The sequence below is a fragment of the Carcharhinus amblyrhynchos genome, chromosome 20, assembly GCF_965287045.1.
Source record: "Carcharhinus amblyrhynchos chromosome 20, sCarAmb.v2.hapA, whole genome shotgun sequence".
NCBI classification, from domain to species: Eukaryota; Metazoa; Chordata; class Chondrichthyes; order Carcharhiniformes; family Carcharhinidae; genus Carcharhinus; species Carcharhinus amblyrhynchos.
Window position 1 is genome coordinate 30967502 of NC_137343.1, and position 18973 is coordinate 30986474.

Here is an 18973-nt window from a genome sequence, read left to right on the forward strand (position 1 = left end):
CAGCAGAAGGATTGAAAGGACAGTAGAAATTTTTTTTTAATCTAGTGGATGAGGAAGGGGAGGGGGAGTCACCTGGAACATGTTGCCTAACAGGGTTGTGAAACAAACAGTACAGAAGCTGACCATTTGATCCCATTATGCTTCTGTTAGCTGAAAGGGTTATCCAGCTATAACCTAGTTTCCAGCTCTTGGTCTGTAACTTGGATATGTACTTTAATGTCTTCAACAAGTGTTTCCTTTTTAAACTGCAGTGAGGGTTTCTACCTTCTGATGAGCTCCAAGATCTCCATTAAACTGAGCGAAAATATAATCCACAACTGTCCTCTAATCCTTCTGCTAAATACTTTAATTTTCCTCACCTGGGATTCAACCTCACTACCCTCTGACTCAAAGCAAATACTCCCATCGAAGTCATGCTATTACACAATTATAAATGTTAAGAGCATTTATAAGTGGACAAGACAGTGTTTATTGCCCATCCCCCATTACCCTTCCAAAGATGGTAGTGAGCTGCTTTCTTGAATTGCGATACCCTGCATGGGGCAGATACTTTCATAATGCTGTCAAGTATGGAGTTCTTAGATTTTGACCCAATGGAAGAAGCGGTGATGTTGTGTGACTTGAAGAGAAACTTAAGGTAGTGATATTTCTGTGTACCTGCTGTCCTTGTCATTCTAGGTGGTAGCAGTCACAAGTTTTTTTTTTAAAAAGTGCTGAAGAAGCCTTGGCAAGTTGTTGCAAGTGCTACAGTCAGTTCATGGTGGAGGGAATTCATTCTCAAAATGATGGTGTCAAGTTTGTATTGTTGGAGCAGCACAACTTATAAATGGATTTTTTTTAAAAACCCAGATGCTAATTAGTATTGCACGATTTCACCTTTATTAACATACACAATAACATTGTGCTTAACAAATTCTACTATCCGTTTCTTAGTTAAAACTTACATTTGGAGATTGAACACAGAATCCAAATAGAACAAAATTACCAAAATGCATAATATTACTTAATGTGAATTTGGAGATATCAAAAAAAAGCAGTAAAATAAGTTAAGTGCATTTTGTAATATTTAAAAAATGTGTAACAAAAATAATTCTGCTTATTAACATCAAAAGGTGAAAACTAGTGTGATCACAATGTACTAACACAGAAATACTCAAAGTCAGCAGAAATTAAGTACTTTTAAATCTTAAATTTTTATAATTATTGCAATCCATCAGTTGCACTGTAAATTTGATCAAAACGAGCTCAGGCATAATTATCAGCACAATTTAAATCATTTCAAATATACAATATAATCTAATACGTTTACTCTGTCAATCGAGAATTCCCATTATTTTACACTTTTCCTAGGGTGGAGAAATCAAAAGCACGGTCTGAGTGAACAAACATTTTTAACTTTTATTTTCCTTTCAGTGTTCATTTCCAAACAAGGTAGTCACATATAGCATCATATACTCCCAAAGGCACATCATCGGGAACCACAGTAAATGAACACAATTTGTTGGTACTTTATAGTAGTGGAGTTCCACATGGCATTGATTGTAGAGCTGCAATAGTTCAATCATTTAAAAATCCCAGTCTCATTGTTTTCTTATATGATCGGGTCAAACAGAGAGAGCCGAGAGACTTCATTACAAAATCAACTGATTGGATCCATCAGTTCCAAGACTCACTGAACTACCCTCATTCATTCACAATATCATTCTTATAAATAGTGTAACCCACTCAAGTGTAATATTTTCATACTAAAATCTACCTTGTGCAATTCAAAAGATCACCTTTCAGAAAGGGGAATCATAGAAACATAAATTTGTGGGGGCAATGTTACAAATAGGTTAGCTAATACTTTTGTTGAGCTCTATTAGAAACTGAAGGTGGGACAAAATCTTTCAGTGATTAAGAGACTGGTAGATTGGACCATATTTTCACATTTATTTTGCAGGGTTTTTCTTAATTAATTAGGCTCAACATCACATGCCATAATTAAACTATATACAAATAACCTCATAATGGATTACTTCATTACATTTACAAACATGCCATATTAAAGATCCATGGTCTACAAACCATTGGCAAAATCTGCAGTTTGCAACAGATTTACACATACACATTTCTATACTGTACTTGTCTTCACATGAAATGCACCCACAAAATAAAGTGGGGGGTGGTGGAAAACACCAAATGGGGGTGCACAATAAATATAAATCTTTTTATTTCACTACAGCACTCTGCATATAGAACACCAACACAAATTGATTCTTATGTAATTTGGAGTCCAATAACATTGCAACACTGAAAGGGACAGAGGGGAAACTGGTGTATAGTGTATAATTTAGAACTTACCCTCGATTGTTTCACAAACTATACTAAAGGCAAAAATAGAACTATCCTTCTTATTCAGTGTACTAACAACACAGTCACAAAAGTGCATAATTAGCGAGCACAAATATATTCTGTCTTCCAATAAGATAAAATTTGAGAACAAAAACATTCCTTTGTTTGGCATCTTAACGTAGTGAAACAGATTCGGCTTGTGCTGGAATGAACACTTGACCAAACATATTTAAGGCAAAACAAAGGGAATTAAAAAGGACAAAAACTATTCCCAGTTATAGTATGATTGATGAATACAAAGTAGGCAAGTATAAAAATAAAAAGTGGTTAAATGATTAGGGGAAAAATTTAGGAACACAAATCCTTAAATATGCGTTACTCACACTTGTTAATCAAGTGCTTCTCTATCCGTTAAACAGTGCTGGTGATGAACAGTAGCATTCCTCCCAACACTAAGCTGTGTTTTGGTCGAGTTTTTCCAATACCCTATTGAGACGAATGTTCATAAGCCTGATTTGGCCATCAAGATGATCAAGCTTTTCCTCTACATGACTAACATTCCTCCTTGTATAAAAGCCTGGACCGGTAATAACGTAGGCCAAAACTACAAAACAAAGTGGGAGCACAGCTCCTTCAGGGTCACCTTCAGATTTCTGCAGAATGTATAGGCAAGCGAGGGCATAAAAGACAATTCGAGCGATCCAGAAAAAGCAGCCAAACATTGTGCGTAATGTATAAAATATAAGTCCCAGAAACATTGTCAAAGAACAATAAGCTATAAGCACAGCGACTATTAATAGAAGAACTTGAGTTGGGTGATTTACAGCTGTTGATGGGTTCAGATATTGGTTCAGGTTTGATCCTGCAAGACATAATAATGGATAATTAAAATTTACTTGTCATAACAAAGTCAACACAGATAAATTTAATTAGTTAGTCACTGTAGGGATATGCTTTTTGCAGGAATGAAACAAGAAATTGTTCAGCTTTCAAGCCAAACATTAGCTCCCAGACTCTGAATAAAGTGCATTTCAACCTCAGGCAGATATCCACCATTGGCTCCTGTTAGAGAGCATTACACAGAATAATGGGATTTGGCTTATTTTTAAGATGCGCCAAGAGCATAGTTGTGACATACTGCTGCTAAATTGGCCTGATTTTTAATTCTACTGCTCTAAAGTGGCAAACCCAAGTAATTACAGCAATTTCAAAAACTGCTGAGCTGCTATAACCACACTTTCAAGTGGCAAATGGCAGCTTTGAATTTTCAAACAAATTGCAATCTGGGGCAAAATGACCCATTCTAGATACCCTACAAAAATACATTCCTCATTTTCCTCTCGAATCTCCCTGTACACAATGCAAGCCCGCTAGCTGAAAGCTGTTAGACGCCGTAGTCTAAACTATTCCTAACCATAGAAGAGTTGGATGGTGAAACCGCGCCCCGCCCCCCCTCCCCACCCCCCGGCTGATAATCATAGACCATAGAAAAGAAAATGTACAAAGACCATGGCTGTCCACTAATAACATCACAAATTTAGGGAAGTGCAGATTTTCTTCTAACACCCATGTGGTGGCTAAAGAACTATTTCACACACAGAATTATTCCTAAAATGCAGATCTTTGACAACAGTGAAGCAAGCAGTTAAAAGCAAAAAGCATAAAGGCCCAAACACTTCACATTGAAATGCTTCTTTGCTCCAATATTCTCCTTTAAAAATCAGCATATATGAAAATACTTTTACCATCAATCCCAAGAATATCCAGGAGGTCTGTCCATATTTTCCATACTGTGTCCACCAACACATCCATGCCAAACACAAACTGCTCAGTGATCCTGGAGAAAAACTAAAAACAAAAATTCTCATTACTTAATGAATTTTAACTAAACACTAAAACAGGAAGCCACATGGCTCCTCAAGCCAGGTTAAGATTATTATGGCTGACCTCAGTGCCACTTTCCCCCCATTCCCAATATCCCTTGATTCTTACACAGTCCAAAATCAATATCTCAGTCTTGAACAGTCACAGTCCTCTGGGCAACAGAACCCCAAAGATTCACAAGCCTCCAAGCAAAAGAAATTTCTCATGTCAGTTCTAAATTTTAATTTAATATAGTCTTGATAGCTGGAGCATAGCTGTCAATTTTATTTCTAAAGCAAGAAATCCAGACAGGCGTCATTGGAAAATGGGCTTCTCATCTCTCCTTCCCTTCCATTATTTCTCCTCTTCAAAAGACAGAGATATGCTACTTTATAACATGTCCAACCAAAATCAAATATCAATGCAGAATTGTTAATTTAACATTTCATTTAATAGAGCTTCAAAATTTAGTAAAGCTAAGCCATTAACCTTAGGGTACAGAGCACACAATTGCAGCTTCTCCTGCAGTCATGCAAATCATAACCACTAGATGATGCTTTTCACCAAGAGAAAAATAAGTCATCTTATGAAAATAAGGCAAGCAAGCTCTGCATGCACTACAAGACAGTCTTTGGTGTTACAATTCGAGCAGATGTTACTCCTGGACAGTCAGGTCTCAGAATGCAAACCTGGCTCAATAAGCCATAACTTTTTAGCGACATGGAATGAAGAGGCAGAAAGACACCTCTGTTTTTTTCAGAACCAAGCAGGTACTGATGGTTTTAAAACGCCGACTCTCTTGCAAGCTTAGCTCTGTCCATCAACCTAATCCAAATTTTTACTCTGATCTCAAGGGAAACCTAAGTAAACACATATGCATTCACTCCATTTAGACAAACACATCCCTAGCTTCAATCAGTAATTATCCTGCATTCTCAACATGGAACTGCACGTTTTCCCCAGATAAATCGACACCTTGTAGTAAAACAGCTGAATTTTGAAACACACCTCTCAAAAGAAACATGATAACATTTTTTAAAGGCACAGTATCATAAAGCCCCCCCCCACCCGAAATGCCGATCACACTATGAGCCAACTGGTCTCACTGGAATCTGACTTCCACACAAGTGTTTCCAAATTCCACTCGAAAAAAATGTGCCTTAGAATTTTCTCCCTAATGCCTTCACCAAGGATCCACTTTCAGGATTTGAATGTCTCCTCTCTGTAATCCTCCAGCTTGAGCCATGCCATCAGAACACTATCGCTTCTCAGCCTATATTAAGATGCCACCAAAACTTTGACTTACATTTGATGCTTGACTTCTCACTTTAAATCTGATTCATTAAGCTGTCTCTTTAAATCAGAGCAGTTACTCCGTGTTTTACTTTAACTTCACCCAACAGGACCTTGTTGAACTTCTTGTTCTCTGTTCATTTAACTTAACTGTCCCCGAGACATACTTTCTGCCCCAACTCCAACGCTTTGGTTTCTGGGCTTTTTTGTTTCTTCTGGATAATCCGCTCCCTGGTCCTGTCCAGCTTAAAACTAAATTCAAGAGTAATTTTTTAATCTTTAAGGTAGTACCTTGGTTGCTAAGTATCAACTCCATTTAGAGTTAGCATAACTTTATTTAAAACTTGTCTGTTTTCTTAAACCCTGTCATAGATGCTGAAATAATTAACTGAAGTAATTGACCAAACTGAAGTAATTAACCTTTTCAAGTGCAGAACCACAAAATTATTTCTAATGCCCACAAATACAAATATAGATTACTTAATACTATCTCTGTTTCCTGACATTGTGTAAATAATGCCACACAGAGCAGATTTCCTAAACTACTTGCATGGTCTCATTTTGAAGTCTGATATTCAGTACATCAGAACAATTTAAAAAAAAGTTTCATCCTACTAACACATAGCTGCTCAGGTTATGGAACGCGCTACCACAGGGAATGTTTAAAGGTAATAGTATTTAAGGGGAGGGTAGATAAACATGAGGGAGAAGCAAATGGAGGGCAGTGCTAAAAGAACTAGCTATGGAAAAATGCAATGAGGAGACTCAGGTGGAGCATAAACACTGACATGGACCAGATGGGCCAATTGGCCCATTTTGGTCCTCTATATCCTATGCTACACAGCACTTTTTTTTTAAAAAATGACCTTTGTATATATTTACTTGCAGTACGTTGGCATCACTGGGAACATCAGCATTTACTGCCCATCCTTACTTGCTCCAGAAAAGCTTTCTTGAACTTCATGAAAATATTCTTACAATGCTGTTCAGTAAATTTTTGGCCTAGTAACAATAAAGGAACAGAGATACATTTTTAAACTGGGATAATTTATGATTTGGATATGATGTTGATTCCATGCATCTGCTGCCCTCACCTTTACAGATAGTAGAACCCACAGGTATACATCTTAGCCACCTTTGTGACTTGCCATGGCTTCTATAAATAATACACGCCACAGCCATGATATACTGATGGCACAGAGAATGGATGGAATGACAAACATCCCTGAAACCCGTTGACCTTCACATATATTGTTGTGCAAGTAGAGAATGTTCATCACTTGTTGACTGCATCTAGTAGAGGCTTTGGAAATCAGGAGATGAACCTCTTGTTGTAGAATACCCAGCTTCTATCAGCTCTATTAGCCATAGGATTCATGGGATTGATTTTCTGGTCAATGGTGACGCACTTCCAGGATGTGAATGGTATGGGATTCAGCAATGGTAATGCCATTAAATATCATGGGGAAACAATTAGGCCCTTATTAGAGGTCAGTGCCTGCCACTCATGATGTGAAAACTGCCGTTTATCGGCCCAAGTCTAGAGGTTTGAAGGTTTTGCTGTACATAATGATAGACTGGTGTGACATGAGCTATTGGATTACGCCACTGCCAAACAATTTTGGCTTTATTTGGGCTCCTCAGTGTTACAGAGCTAAGTACTGCCACGATGTTAATAGCAGTCAATTACCCTGGAATTCAGCTCAGGGCCATATTTGAAACAGGGTTGCAACATGATCTCGAGCCACATAACCCTAAATGTCAGGTAGGGTCCTACTGCAGAATTCTCAGGCCTACGCGCCACTTGTACTGCACAACTTCATGCTCCTATTTTGCACACAAGAGTCAAAGTGATCACATTAAGTCAAAAGCCAATTTTATTCCAATAAACTAATGTTTAAATCAATATTCAAGAAAGGGAAGAGGGACTTGATAGGGCAGATGCAAAATGTTTCCTCTTCTGGGGGAAACGAGAACTAAGAGTTACAGTTTAAGAATAAGACTAAGACTGAGATGAAGGGAATTCCTCCACACCACCCAGTGAGTTGTGAGTCTGTAGAATGATCTTCCCCAGAAAGCAGTAAAGGCAGGGTGAATTAATTCACTCAAGACAGAATTAGATTTTTGATAGACATGGAAATCAAGGGTTATGTGTTAGGAGACAGGAAAGTGGGGTGAGTCCACAATCAAACTAGCCATGAGCTTATCGAGTGAAGAAATAGGCTCAAGAAGACAAACAGCCTACTCATGTTCCTTTATCCTATGTCCTTACAATAAACCAGAAAACTGCAGGTCATTCAGTGCAATGGTGATGGGAGCACAATGAACCATTATCAGGGGCAAAAACATGCATTTCAAAGGGTGTGGGTTAATCAAAGAGAGGCAACATGGATTTGTTAAAGCAAAATAGCTTTTGACCAACTTGACTGAATTCTTGAGGCAAGAGAGAAGATTGGATGACCTTTTTTGATCACTAAATGGTCTATCTTGCTTTGAACTGGGAAGTTGTTCCAGGGTTATTACCCTAAGGGCCAATTTTGCATCCACTATTCTTTTCAGATTTTATAAAAAACACACATAGGGAGCAGCAATTTAAAGTTCATGAACGATACAGTGATAAAGATATTTGCAAAATCTCAGATAGGATGATAAACAGGAGGAGCATCACAGAAGGAATGCAAGTGAAGGAGTGATAAACTCTGACCACTAATATGGAAAGGCAGTACACTTTAAATGGTATATTTTTGAAAAGTCTAGGTGAGCAGAAACACCTTGGTGCACGTGCGCACAAATCCTTCAAGGTGGCAAGATAAGTTGATAAAGTTAAACAAAAAATGGGTTCTTGGGAATAGGACATAAAAGCAATGAGATCATTTTAGAATGTATAATCACTGATTAGGCCTCAGTTGGAGTATTAAGGATAATTCCAGGCATCACACTTCAGTACTGATGTAAAGCACTTGGAAATGGAACAGAGGTGTTTTATCAGGTGGGATGGAGAGGTTGAAAAGGTTCAAACTATTCCCTTCGGGACAGAGTAGATCAAGAGGTGACCTAAGGCAGGTTTTCATGATGAGAAGTTATAATAGAAACAAACTTCTCTCTCATGCAGGTAGGACAAATATTAGAAGTCACCAATTCAAAGATCAGGATTTTCAAAATAAAAAAGGAAGTTAATTAACAAGGAACTGCATTTTTAAATAATTACAAATATTTCAGCAACACATTCACACAAATCAAATCAACTGATTTCAATTACGTGAAGAAAAAAATTACCTTGCAAAAGAAAGGAAAGAGTTGAACATCAAAAAAAAAGACAGGACTCAAGGCACAAATATCAGCAGCATACATTTCCATCATCATCAAGGGCATACTCTGCCCTTTCTCAAGATTTGTTGAATATGCTCAGTATGTTCCAACATGGTGAAAATGGTTCTTGGAATTTGGATACTTGGGACAAAAATGCAACTAAAGTTTATACGCAATGTTCATAGCAAAGGTTCACTGGAAATGAAACGAAAAAGGCAAAGGAGCTATAAATCAAATAAAATGGTACGCATGAGTTTCGATAAATAGAAATACAAAGCAAAAGTATCAGCAGCTCAGAGAGAAACAAGTTAACATTCCAGGTTGGATCATTAACCAGCCTTATAGTTGAAATGCACCCCTTGCATTGACATGCACTCCTCCTGCACAGAAAGCCCACCAAAAGCTAAAGACACATATTCTCTGTGACTGTGATCCTCCTGAGCTTATGGCTAAATCAACCACACCATCTTCCTACAGAACTTCAAATGCTGTCCAGTTCATAGGAACTGAAGGAATAGAGCATTTAGCTCCTCGAGTTTGCTCCACCAATGACACCATGGATCTGCAACAGAGTTCAGCGAGACTACCATTCGATTCCACTCACCTCCATTGTATCTGCATCTCCAACAATCCAACTTCTATCCCCAATCCTATACAGTTACTCTTGGATGTCCTTCATGCCATCTGTGGCCACTGCCTTTTCCTTGCCATATTGCCACTTAATGACATCAACTGTGCGTATGCAATCAACTTCCACACATGGACCACATTCAGTTGCACATCTACCACCAATTTCAGCCCTTCACTGCCTCTATGTTGTTGTACTGCTTATCTGACATCCATAAGATCTTAAGACATAGGAGCAGAATTAGTCCACTCAGCCCATCGAGTCTACTCTGCCATTCAATCACGGTTGATATTTTTCTCATCCCCATTCTCCTGCCTCTTCCCCATAATCCCCTTATTAATCAAGAACCAACCTCTCTTAAAGAGGCTCAATGACCTGGCCTCCACAGCCTTCTGTGGCAAAGACTCCACAAATTCACCACTCTCTGGCTGAAGAAATTCCTCCTTATCTATGTTTTAAAGGATCGTCCCTTAAGCCTGGTGTTATGCTCTCTGGTTCTCATTTTTCCTATTAGTGGAAACATTCTCTCCACATCCACTCTATCTAGACTTCGCAGTATCTTATAAATTTCAAAAAGATCCCCCCTCATCCTTCTAAGCTCCAAGACCTAGAGTCCTCAATTATTCCTCACATGACTCAGTCTCAGGCAAGCTTTCTCACCACCCATAGAACTAGGATGAGCAATTTCATCCTTGACCCTCATCACTGTCTCAGGCTGAACCAAGTCATTCACAAACAGCAACTGAAACAGTTTCCAACTCCATAATAACTCAGTTGTAAAAGTGTGCCTATTGACATTACCCATCTAAAATAATCATCCATACTTACATACCTCCAGACCAGACTATTCCGATACTCTCGTCTACTGACCTGTCTTGCATATTCCACGAATCTCAGTTCAAATACAGTTGACTTGAATCTTATCCTGCACTAAGCCCCACTTACTCCTCATCCCTGTCCTCGCCAACTTGCAAGATTTTGGTCCCCACAGCACCTCACATTTAAAATTTCCAATCTCACATTTAAACCCTTCAAGGTTTCACTCCGCCACTTTCTATAACCTATACAAGCCCACAACTTACAATAAAAGTGACTGACTACAATGAGTCACCCTGTCTTAAAAAGGTAAGACTGAGGGGATGGTAGAAGTGTTCATAATTATAACATTTGGATAAATTGTAAACAAATTTTGCATATAGCTTAAAGTTCAAACACAAGTTGTGAAAATTGTGGAGATAACTCAAGAAGATTTTTTAAAACTAAAGTGTAACATGAATGGAAAAGAAACCATGCAAGCAAATCAAATTTCTCCAACATAATCCTTCCCGATTTCACAAAATGGGACAAATACAAAAATCAAAGGGCCGCAAAGAGCAGCAAAAAGGATACATGCAAGGAACATAAATGACAATGAGGAGATTTTATAGTTCAAGGGGGAAGCAACTGGTTAAAAGCACTACTGGCCCTCTGAAGACTGAGAGTGGGAACGTCGTCAATGACCATGGGAACATGGCAGACTTGCTAAACGAGTATTTTCTTTCATAGAAACGGGAGGATATCTTGCTGAAAGTCCCAAGGAAACTAACAGAGAATCAGAGACAGGGTCTAAATAGAATTAGCTTAAGTGAATCATCAATAATGAGAAAACTAACAGAAGGGAGGAGTGACAAATCCCCAGAACCTAATGGTTTCCATCCACACATGTTAAAGGAGGTAGGAGAACAAATTGCCAGAGTCGTAATCATAATCTTTCAGAGTTTCCTAGATTCAGGAATTGGACCCCTGGACTGAAAATTGGTTCATATCACTCTGCTCTTTAAAAAGGGTGACAGAGGGAAACCAGGGAATTAGATAAAAACATAAGAACTAGGAGGAGTAGGCCATCTGGCCCCCTGAGCTTGCTGCGCCTTTCAATAAGATTATGGCTGATCTTTTCATGGACTCAGCTCCACTTACCCGCCTGCTCACTATAACCATTAATTCCTTTACAGTTCAAAAATCTATCTCTGCCTTGAAAACACCTAATGAGGTAGCCTCAACTGCTTAACTGGGCAGAGAATTTCCAAAATTCACAACCCTTTGGGTGAAGAAGTTCCTCCTCAACTAGTTTCACCCGCCAGCACAAACAACCTCTCCCTTCATAATTTATATGTTTCTCTAAGATTCCCCCCTCATAAATTCTAATGAGTATAGTCCCAGTCTAAAGACCAATTAGCTTAATATGGTGGTGGGGAAATTATTGGATTCATCAATCAAGGATAGGATAGTTGATCACCTCAAGAAATTTCAGTTTATCGGGGAGAGTCAGCATGGGTACATGAAGGGTAGGCTATGCCTGACAAACCTCAGAATTCTTTGAAAAGGTGAGAAATACTGTGGACAGAGGCACATTGATGGATGTCATTTATATAGACTTCCAGAAAGCTTTTGATAAGATCCTACACGAGATTGTCAGCTAAGCTGGAAGCCCATGGAATTGGAGGCAGATTGCTGACACGGATAGGAGAGAGAGTTGTACTAATGAGTAAGTACTCGGATTGGGAGGATATGATTAGTGAAGTCCCACAGGGATCTGTCTTGGGGCTTCAATTATTTACAATATTCATTAACGACTTACATATTGGCATAGAAAGTCAAATATCCAAATTTGTAGACGACACAAATTGGGCAGCATAAAAGTACAACTACTACAAATGGATTTTAATATAAACAAGTATGAGGTTATTCATTTTGGATCAAAAAATAGATCAGGGTACTTTTTCGAAGGCGTGAAGTTAAATTCAGCAGCTGTCCAATGAGAATTGGGGGTTCAGGTGCATAGCTCCTTAAAACGCCACAAACAGATGCAAAATATAGTCAAGGCGGCCAACAGAATGCTGGCCTTCATATCTAAAGGGCTGAAGTTTAGGGATGCAGACGTTGTGCAAAACCCTAGTTAGACCCCACTTAGTACTGTGAGCAGGTATGAGCACGATACCTTAGGAAGGATGTTTTGGCCCTGGAGGGAGTTCGACACAGGTTTACAAGAATGAAACCTGGACTTCACGGGTTAAGTTACAAGAGGAGATTAGACAAATTAGACTTTTACTTTCTCAAATTCAGATGGTTGAGGGGTGATCTGATAGAAATCTACAAACTATTTTCAGTGAAGGCCAGGGTGGATAAGGAATTGAAAGCTGTAGAACCAGGGGCCATAATCTAAAAATTAGGGCCAAACCATTCAGGAGAGATGTTAGGAAACACTTCTACACGGACAGAGTGGTAGAGGTTTGGAACTCTCTTCCTCAAACTGTGGTGGATGCTGGTTCAATTGTTAGGTTTAAGTCTGAGATAGACAAATTTTTACTGAGCAGGAGTATCAAGGAATATGGGCATAGGGACAGGTACATGGCCAGAGATCAGCCATGATTCTATTGAATGGCAGACTGGGCTTGAGAGGCTGAATGGCCTACTCCTGTTCCTATATTCCTTATGTGTTACAGCCTGTACCCAATGATTTGTCTTAAAAACAGGGATGAGAGTAGGTGAAGACAAAAAAAAGCTGAATTTTGTTTTGTGATACGGAATCATATATACATTATAAACACAAAGTGGCAAACTCACTGCAGCAAGAGCAACCAAAAAATTATAGCACTTCTGTTCCTTAGTGAAATGTAAATGCTTTGAGGCCACTTAAAAGGATAGAATTATTAAATCCAGTGTGTAGAAACATTACCTTTCCCTTTATCACCTTAATCTTCAATTACCATCAAGATTGCAGACCTATGCATGTGTATATAATTGCTAAAATGATCTCAGCATTTCAACATTCAATGTTTAATGCAATTAGTGCAAGTGAAGCAGGATAAAACAAACGCCAAAACCAGAACATGACCTCACTGGATTATGCACATGCAAAGCAAAGCAAAGGAGGCAGAGGTTAGTAAAACATTAAGTGTGGAATTCTGTAAAAAGGTGCAAATTTTCCATCCCTGTAAAAGAAAAAGGGATATGGTAGCCCCTCTCAATTCAGTGATGCCTGGAAAAGCAACTTGTACCACTTGTATTACCGCATGAAGCACAAGGGCTACTTCTGTATGATCACAAGAGCAGGATTAGATTATTCAGCCCATCAAGCAGGCTTCTGCCACTTAATACGATCGTAACAAATCATCCTCTTCAATAATTTTTCCCCCCACCATCCCCATATTCCTTTACGTCACTGACAGATTTTCAAATACCAATTGTTGCTGAAACATTCTCAATGACTGAGCTTCTGCAGCCCTCTGGTGTAGAGAATTCCAAGGACTCTCAATACAAAGTGAAAAATGTTCTTCCACTCAGTGTTCTACAGATTATTTCAATTTATGCATAAATAAATTTTCCCAATAGTAACTGGTTTGCAGCAACAGTTTAGAAGAATATTGTAACATACAGGCATGGTCTGTGACAAATCTGCCCTATTTCAAATCTCAAAAGGGCTGCTGGGGATAGCAGTCTGAGGTACTACGTACTGTGCTAATAAATAACAACAGAACACGCAGAGTCCGGGGACGAGTAGCAGAAGGTGGCTACAAGACAGGAAATAGAAAATAGAAGGGTAGCTATTCAGAGTGACAGAAGGTGAAAAATAGGAGCCTGTCAAAGATGAGTGCTAGAACCACTGCCAATCAAAATTTAGATTAACTAGAATCATAAAATCACTACAGTATAGAAAGCCCATCAAGCCTGCACCAACAACAATCCCACCCAAGTCCTGCTAATCACCCTGATACCAATTTAGCATGGCCAACCAACCTAACCCACACAGCTTCGGAGTGTGGGAGGAAACCCACGCAGACATGAGAAGGTGCAAACTCCACTTGGACAGTCACCAGAGGCCAAAATTGAACCTGGGTCTCTGGTGCTGTGAGGCAGCAGTGCTAACCACAACACCACAATGCTGACCACGTGTTATTTAGACTTCAGAATCAAAAAACACCTTCTAAATTTGCAAACAACACCAAGTTAGGAGGTACAGTGAATACTGAGGAACGCTAACAAAATACAAGACAACCTGAATAAACTTGCAGAATGGGGCACATAATTGACATATTAATATCAATATGCAAGGGAGAGGTATTACATTTTAGCAGGAACAATGAGGTCTCATAATATTACTTGGAAAATAATCTAAATGGGGTGCAGGAACAATGGGATCTGCGAGTACAAATATAGCAACACAAGTTAATAAGTAAATTCTGGGGTTTATTTCACAAGGGACAAAATTAAGTACAGAATGTATGCAAATCTACCAAATGTTGGTTAAATCATACTTGGGAGGCCACTGTACAATTAAGAGTTCCACAAGGATGATATGATGTAACCTTGCTTTTTTCAATGAAGGAAAGAGAAGGATGAATAGGTTGGGTCTCTCTTCACTTGATTGAGAGGTGACATAGAGATTTTTACAAATATGCACTCTTCAAAACCACAGAGTGTGCTTCCAGATAGGGAAGTGTAAAATCAGAGATCAATAATCTAAGATAAACATCATCATTACAGAAAATAGGAACTTAGGGAAAACTTCATCTCAAGAGCAAAGTGGTGAGAAAGTGAAAGTTGGGTCAACAGTATAAAGTGCATTTCAGGGAAGGCTTGATAAACATAAGAGAGAAGGGAATAGAGGGTTATACTGATAGTATTAGATGGTGAAGGATGGGATGAGGAAACAAAGCAAGTGGCCTTTCCCCATATATTCTGCATAAAAATCGCTATGTGATAAAGCCACTTAAAAGATGAATAGTTGCTATCCAGGAGAATCACTTGCAAAGTATTAGACAGCATTTGCCCAGGCAGACATTAATATTTCAAGTACAGTATGCGGATTGGTTTCAAACACAATACATTGAAATAATGGTGAATTCAGTCCCAGAAAAGCTAACTGTTAAATATTTAATTAGAAGACATGCTGTAACTCTCTGTATTATCAACATTGAAATCAACAAAGCACAATTATACAAATTCAACTTCAGGTACTGAATAAACAGAGCAATTAATTATTTGCCTTCTAGGCTGTTTCAGTTAGTCCCACTAATAAAATCAATGTCTCCAATATGCAAATTAGTGCAACCCATTTCTTAATGGAGGCAGTCTACTGTTCACACTGGAGTACAGAAGTGACAACTTCAATTAGAGATCACTAAAACTCACTGGTGTAAAAGATGCATTTTGAGAGCAGGGCAAGTCATGCTGCTCAAGATCACGTCATTCCCTCATTTGCTGTGTTTTCCAACCCACCCCTGACCAAACAATAGTCATGTTAAGTCCCAAAATATTTAAATTATTTCAACATGAGATCAGTGACACATCAACATATTCATATCACACATTTAACACAATAAAATGCCCCAATATGCCTTCTGTTCCTCCATCCTCCAGGCCCCCCTCCACCCCCTTGTATAACCCCCCATCCACCGCCGCCACCCTTCCCGTCCGCCGTCGCCACCCCCCCGTCCGCCGCCGCCACCCCCCCCCACCCCCCAGTCCGCCGCCGCCACCCCCCCACCCCCCCGTCCGCCGCCGCCACCCCCCCGTCCGCCGCCGCCGCCGCCACCCCCCCACGCCCCCGTCCGCCGCCACCCCCCCACCCCCCCGTCCGCCGCCGCCGCCCCCCCGCCCCCGCCACCCCCCCACCCGCCGCCGCCCCCCCGTCCGCCGCCGCCACCCCCCCACCCGCCGCCGCCGCCACCCCCCCGTCCACTGCCGCCGCCACCACACCCCGTCCACCGCTGCCGCCATCCCCCCCCGCCGCCACCCCCCCCCGTCCACCACCGCCGCCACCACCACCACCCCCCGTCCACCGCCGCCGCCACCACCCCCACCGCCAACCCCCCCCACCCCCACCGCCAACCCCCCCCACGCCACCGCCAACCCCCCCACCCATCCACTCCCCCGATCCACCACCCCCCCCATTTCAACCCCCCCATCCAACCCACATATCCCCACGCCACCCACCCCCCCCATATCTCCCCACCCCCCCACTCCCCCCACCACTTCCCACCCCCCCACTCCCCCCACCACTTCATTGCCCCCACGCTACCTTTTGCACCGCCTGCACATTCTCCTCCCCGAACACGGCCGCCAGGTTCCAGTAGAAGCTGCTTGCCGCCCTCCTGAAAAAGTTATTTTGCTTTTCGTATCCGGTCTGCCGGCGGGATTTCACCGACTCCACCGGCACAAAGCCGGCCGCCAGTAGGAGCAGCAGCACCGCTGCCACCAGCGCCGTGCCCCTGAGCGCCGCCATCACCAAGAGATGCAGGCCGACCCAGAGCTTGGTGCAGCCCAGAAAGCAGTCCGCCCAACGGAACCAACCTGCCCGTGCAACCCCAAAACGCTTCCCGTCACCAGATTAAAGCAACTGCTGAGTCCCTTCCTCTGCCGCTTCAGCTCAGGTGGGTGGCTGGTTCCTGATGCAGAGCAATGCCAACTGTGCAGGTTCAATTCCTGTATCAGTTACTCATCAACCTTGCCCCCCACCCAACCAACCGAAGTGTGGTGATTCTCACGGAATACAACAGTGCAGAAGAGGCCCTTCGATCCATCGTCAGCACCTACACATGAAAGGCCCTCTTTTCCAAGTATCCCAATACATGTGCCAATAATAAATCAAATCAAATCAAAAGCTAACGCTTCAGGTAGAAAACATTTCATCCCAAATCTCAAACCAGACATGGGCCAGAGGATGGAATTGTCATGTCTGATATTTTCTTTGCTGTTAATATTGACATCTTCACATGCTTACCTAATCCCACTTGTCAGCACTTGGCCTATAGCTTTGAGTGTTATGGCATGCCAAGTACTCATCCAGGTACTCTTTAAAGTATGTGAGGCATCCTGCCTCCATCACTCTCCCAGGCAGTGCATTCCAGACTGTCATCACCCTCTGGATAAAAACTTTTTTCCTCAACTCTCACCGCTCACTTTTAACTTGTGTCCCCTCGTAACTGACCCTTCAACTCAGGTTACATCACCTCCAGTGAGCTCTTCCCCCTCAAAGAGGAGGTCAATCAGGATCCTATGATCATGTGGGGCTATGGCGACTTTACCTTTATATGTATGATAGGGGACTAACCAGAAAATGCCAGAAACACTCAGCAGCTCAGGCGATATCTGTGTGTAGCAAACTCCATGATGCAACCAACTTCCTATCCATTGATTCTGTGTACAGGTCCCACTGCCTTAGAAAAGCAGCCAGTATAATCAAGGACCCAACGCACCCTGAACATACTCTTCTCCACCTTCTTCCGCTGGGAAAAAAGATACAAGAGTCTGAAAACATGTACCAACAGAATCAAAAGCAGCTTCTTGCCTGCTGTTATCAGACTTTTGAATGGTCCTATCATATATTAAGCTGACCTTTCATTTCACTTAACTAACTGCAACACTATATTCTGTACCCTATCCTTTCCTTCTCTCCCATGTACTCTATGAATGGTACATTTTGTCTGCATAGCTCACAAGAAACAATACTTTTCACTGTATCCCAATACATATGACAATAATAAATAAATCAAAAGCTAACGCTTCAGGTCGAAGACGTTTCATCCCAAATCTCAAACCAGACATGGGCCAGAGGATGGAATTGTCATGTCTGATATTTTCTTTGCTATTGATATTGACGTCTTCACATGATAATTTTGTGACATAAGACATAAAATTACTCCACTTAAATTGGGAATAAGAGTCTTGTTTCCAGTATGCAATATTTGTAACATTTTGTTTAGGTTGTGAATAGAGCAGTCAACCCAGTTTCATAATTCAATTCGTAATGACTGTATCCTAACCCTGTTTATGCACTTTACATAAATTAATAGCCTTGGTGTCTTTGCCTAAACAAAATTCTAATGGTTTCAATTTTGAAGTTTTCTGTTGTCCCTGGTATCAACTACATTTTCAGGGAGATAGTTCTAGAATTCCACAACACTTCATTGAAAGGAAGTGCTTCGCGATACTGTTACTGATACATCAAAACTGGCAACAAGAATTAAGGATACGCACCTGCTAAACCATTCGGAAGAAAAAGCTTCAGAAAAGTCAGTGAAAGGGAAACTGTTCATACAGGCATTGCTGTATCCAGGGAAAATCAATTAGCTAGTGTGGTTGTGAGTAAAAGAGACTAGAGCTAGCTATAGTAAATGACAGACTGAAGTTCAAATTTAAACCTTGTGTAGATAAGAAAACTGAGGTAGCTGCTGGAAACGTGGATGCAAAGTACGCATACAGGAAACCTGCAAGAATAAACATAGTGAGAGTTTTCAGCATCATTGAAGGTTTTGATGAGAACTTGGAGAAGTAGAGCTCTTATACTGAGTTTTTTAATTATTTTGCACTGGTGAACAAAATAGATAAAGATATTATGGTGACCAATTTCCTGAGCATGATGGAAGATAAAACATTTAATCTCCTCCATTGTCTTGTGCAACTGAAATGCCAGGCACTAAAATGTACAAGCAAATTGTGGAAATTTGCAAGCACATTTTTCACCTGAACCCCTAGTTAATGCAACATGCTTTAGATCCCATAAAA

At 40.7% G+C, this 18973-nt stretch overlaps 1 protein-coding gene across 1 annotated transcript; it reads right to left on the reverse strand.

The window, feature by feature from the left end:
- Positions 1-860: 860 nt before the first annotated feature.
- bri3bp (bri3 binding protein) lies at positions 861-16760 on the reverse strand. Its single transcript, XM_080208360.1, has 3 exons — positions 16488-16760; positions 4080-4182; positions 861-3196 (listed from the first exon to the last, which is right to left on the reverse strand). The coding sequence occupies exons 1-3, from the start codon at positions 16689-16691 to the stop codon at positions 2787-2789; spliced, it is 717 nt and encodes a 238-aa protein (XP_080064486.1). The 5' UTR covers positions 16692-16760; the 3' UTR covers positions 861-2786.
- Positions 16761-18973: the final 2213 nt, after the last annotated feature.

What these genes read in the sequence shown, in the direction of transcription:
- bri3bp (XM_080208360.1), bottom strand. Translation starts at nt 16,691, where the DNA reads ATGGCGGCGCTCAGGGGCACGGCGCTGGTGGCAGCGGTGCTGCTGCTC. An exon ending in ATGTGCAGGCGGTGCAAAAG is followed by an intron (nt 4,183 to 16,487) that starts GTAGCGTGGGGG and finishes TTTTGTTTTTAG; the next exon opens with TTTTTCTCCAGGATCACTGA. An exon ending in GGATATTCTTGGGATTGATG is followed by an intron (nt 3,197 to 4,079) that starts GTAAAAGTATTT and finishes TATGTCTTGCAG; the next exon opens with GATCAAACCTGAACCAATAT.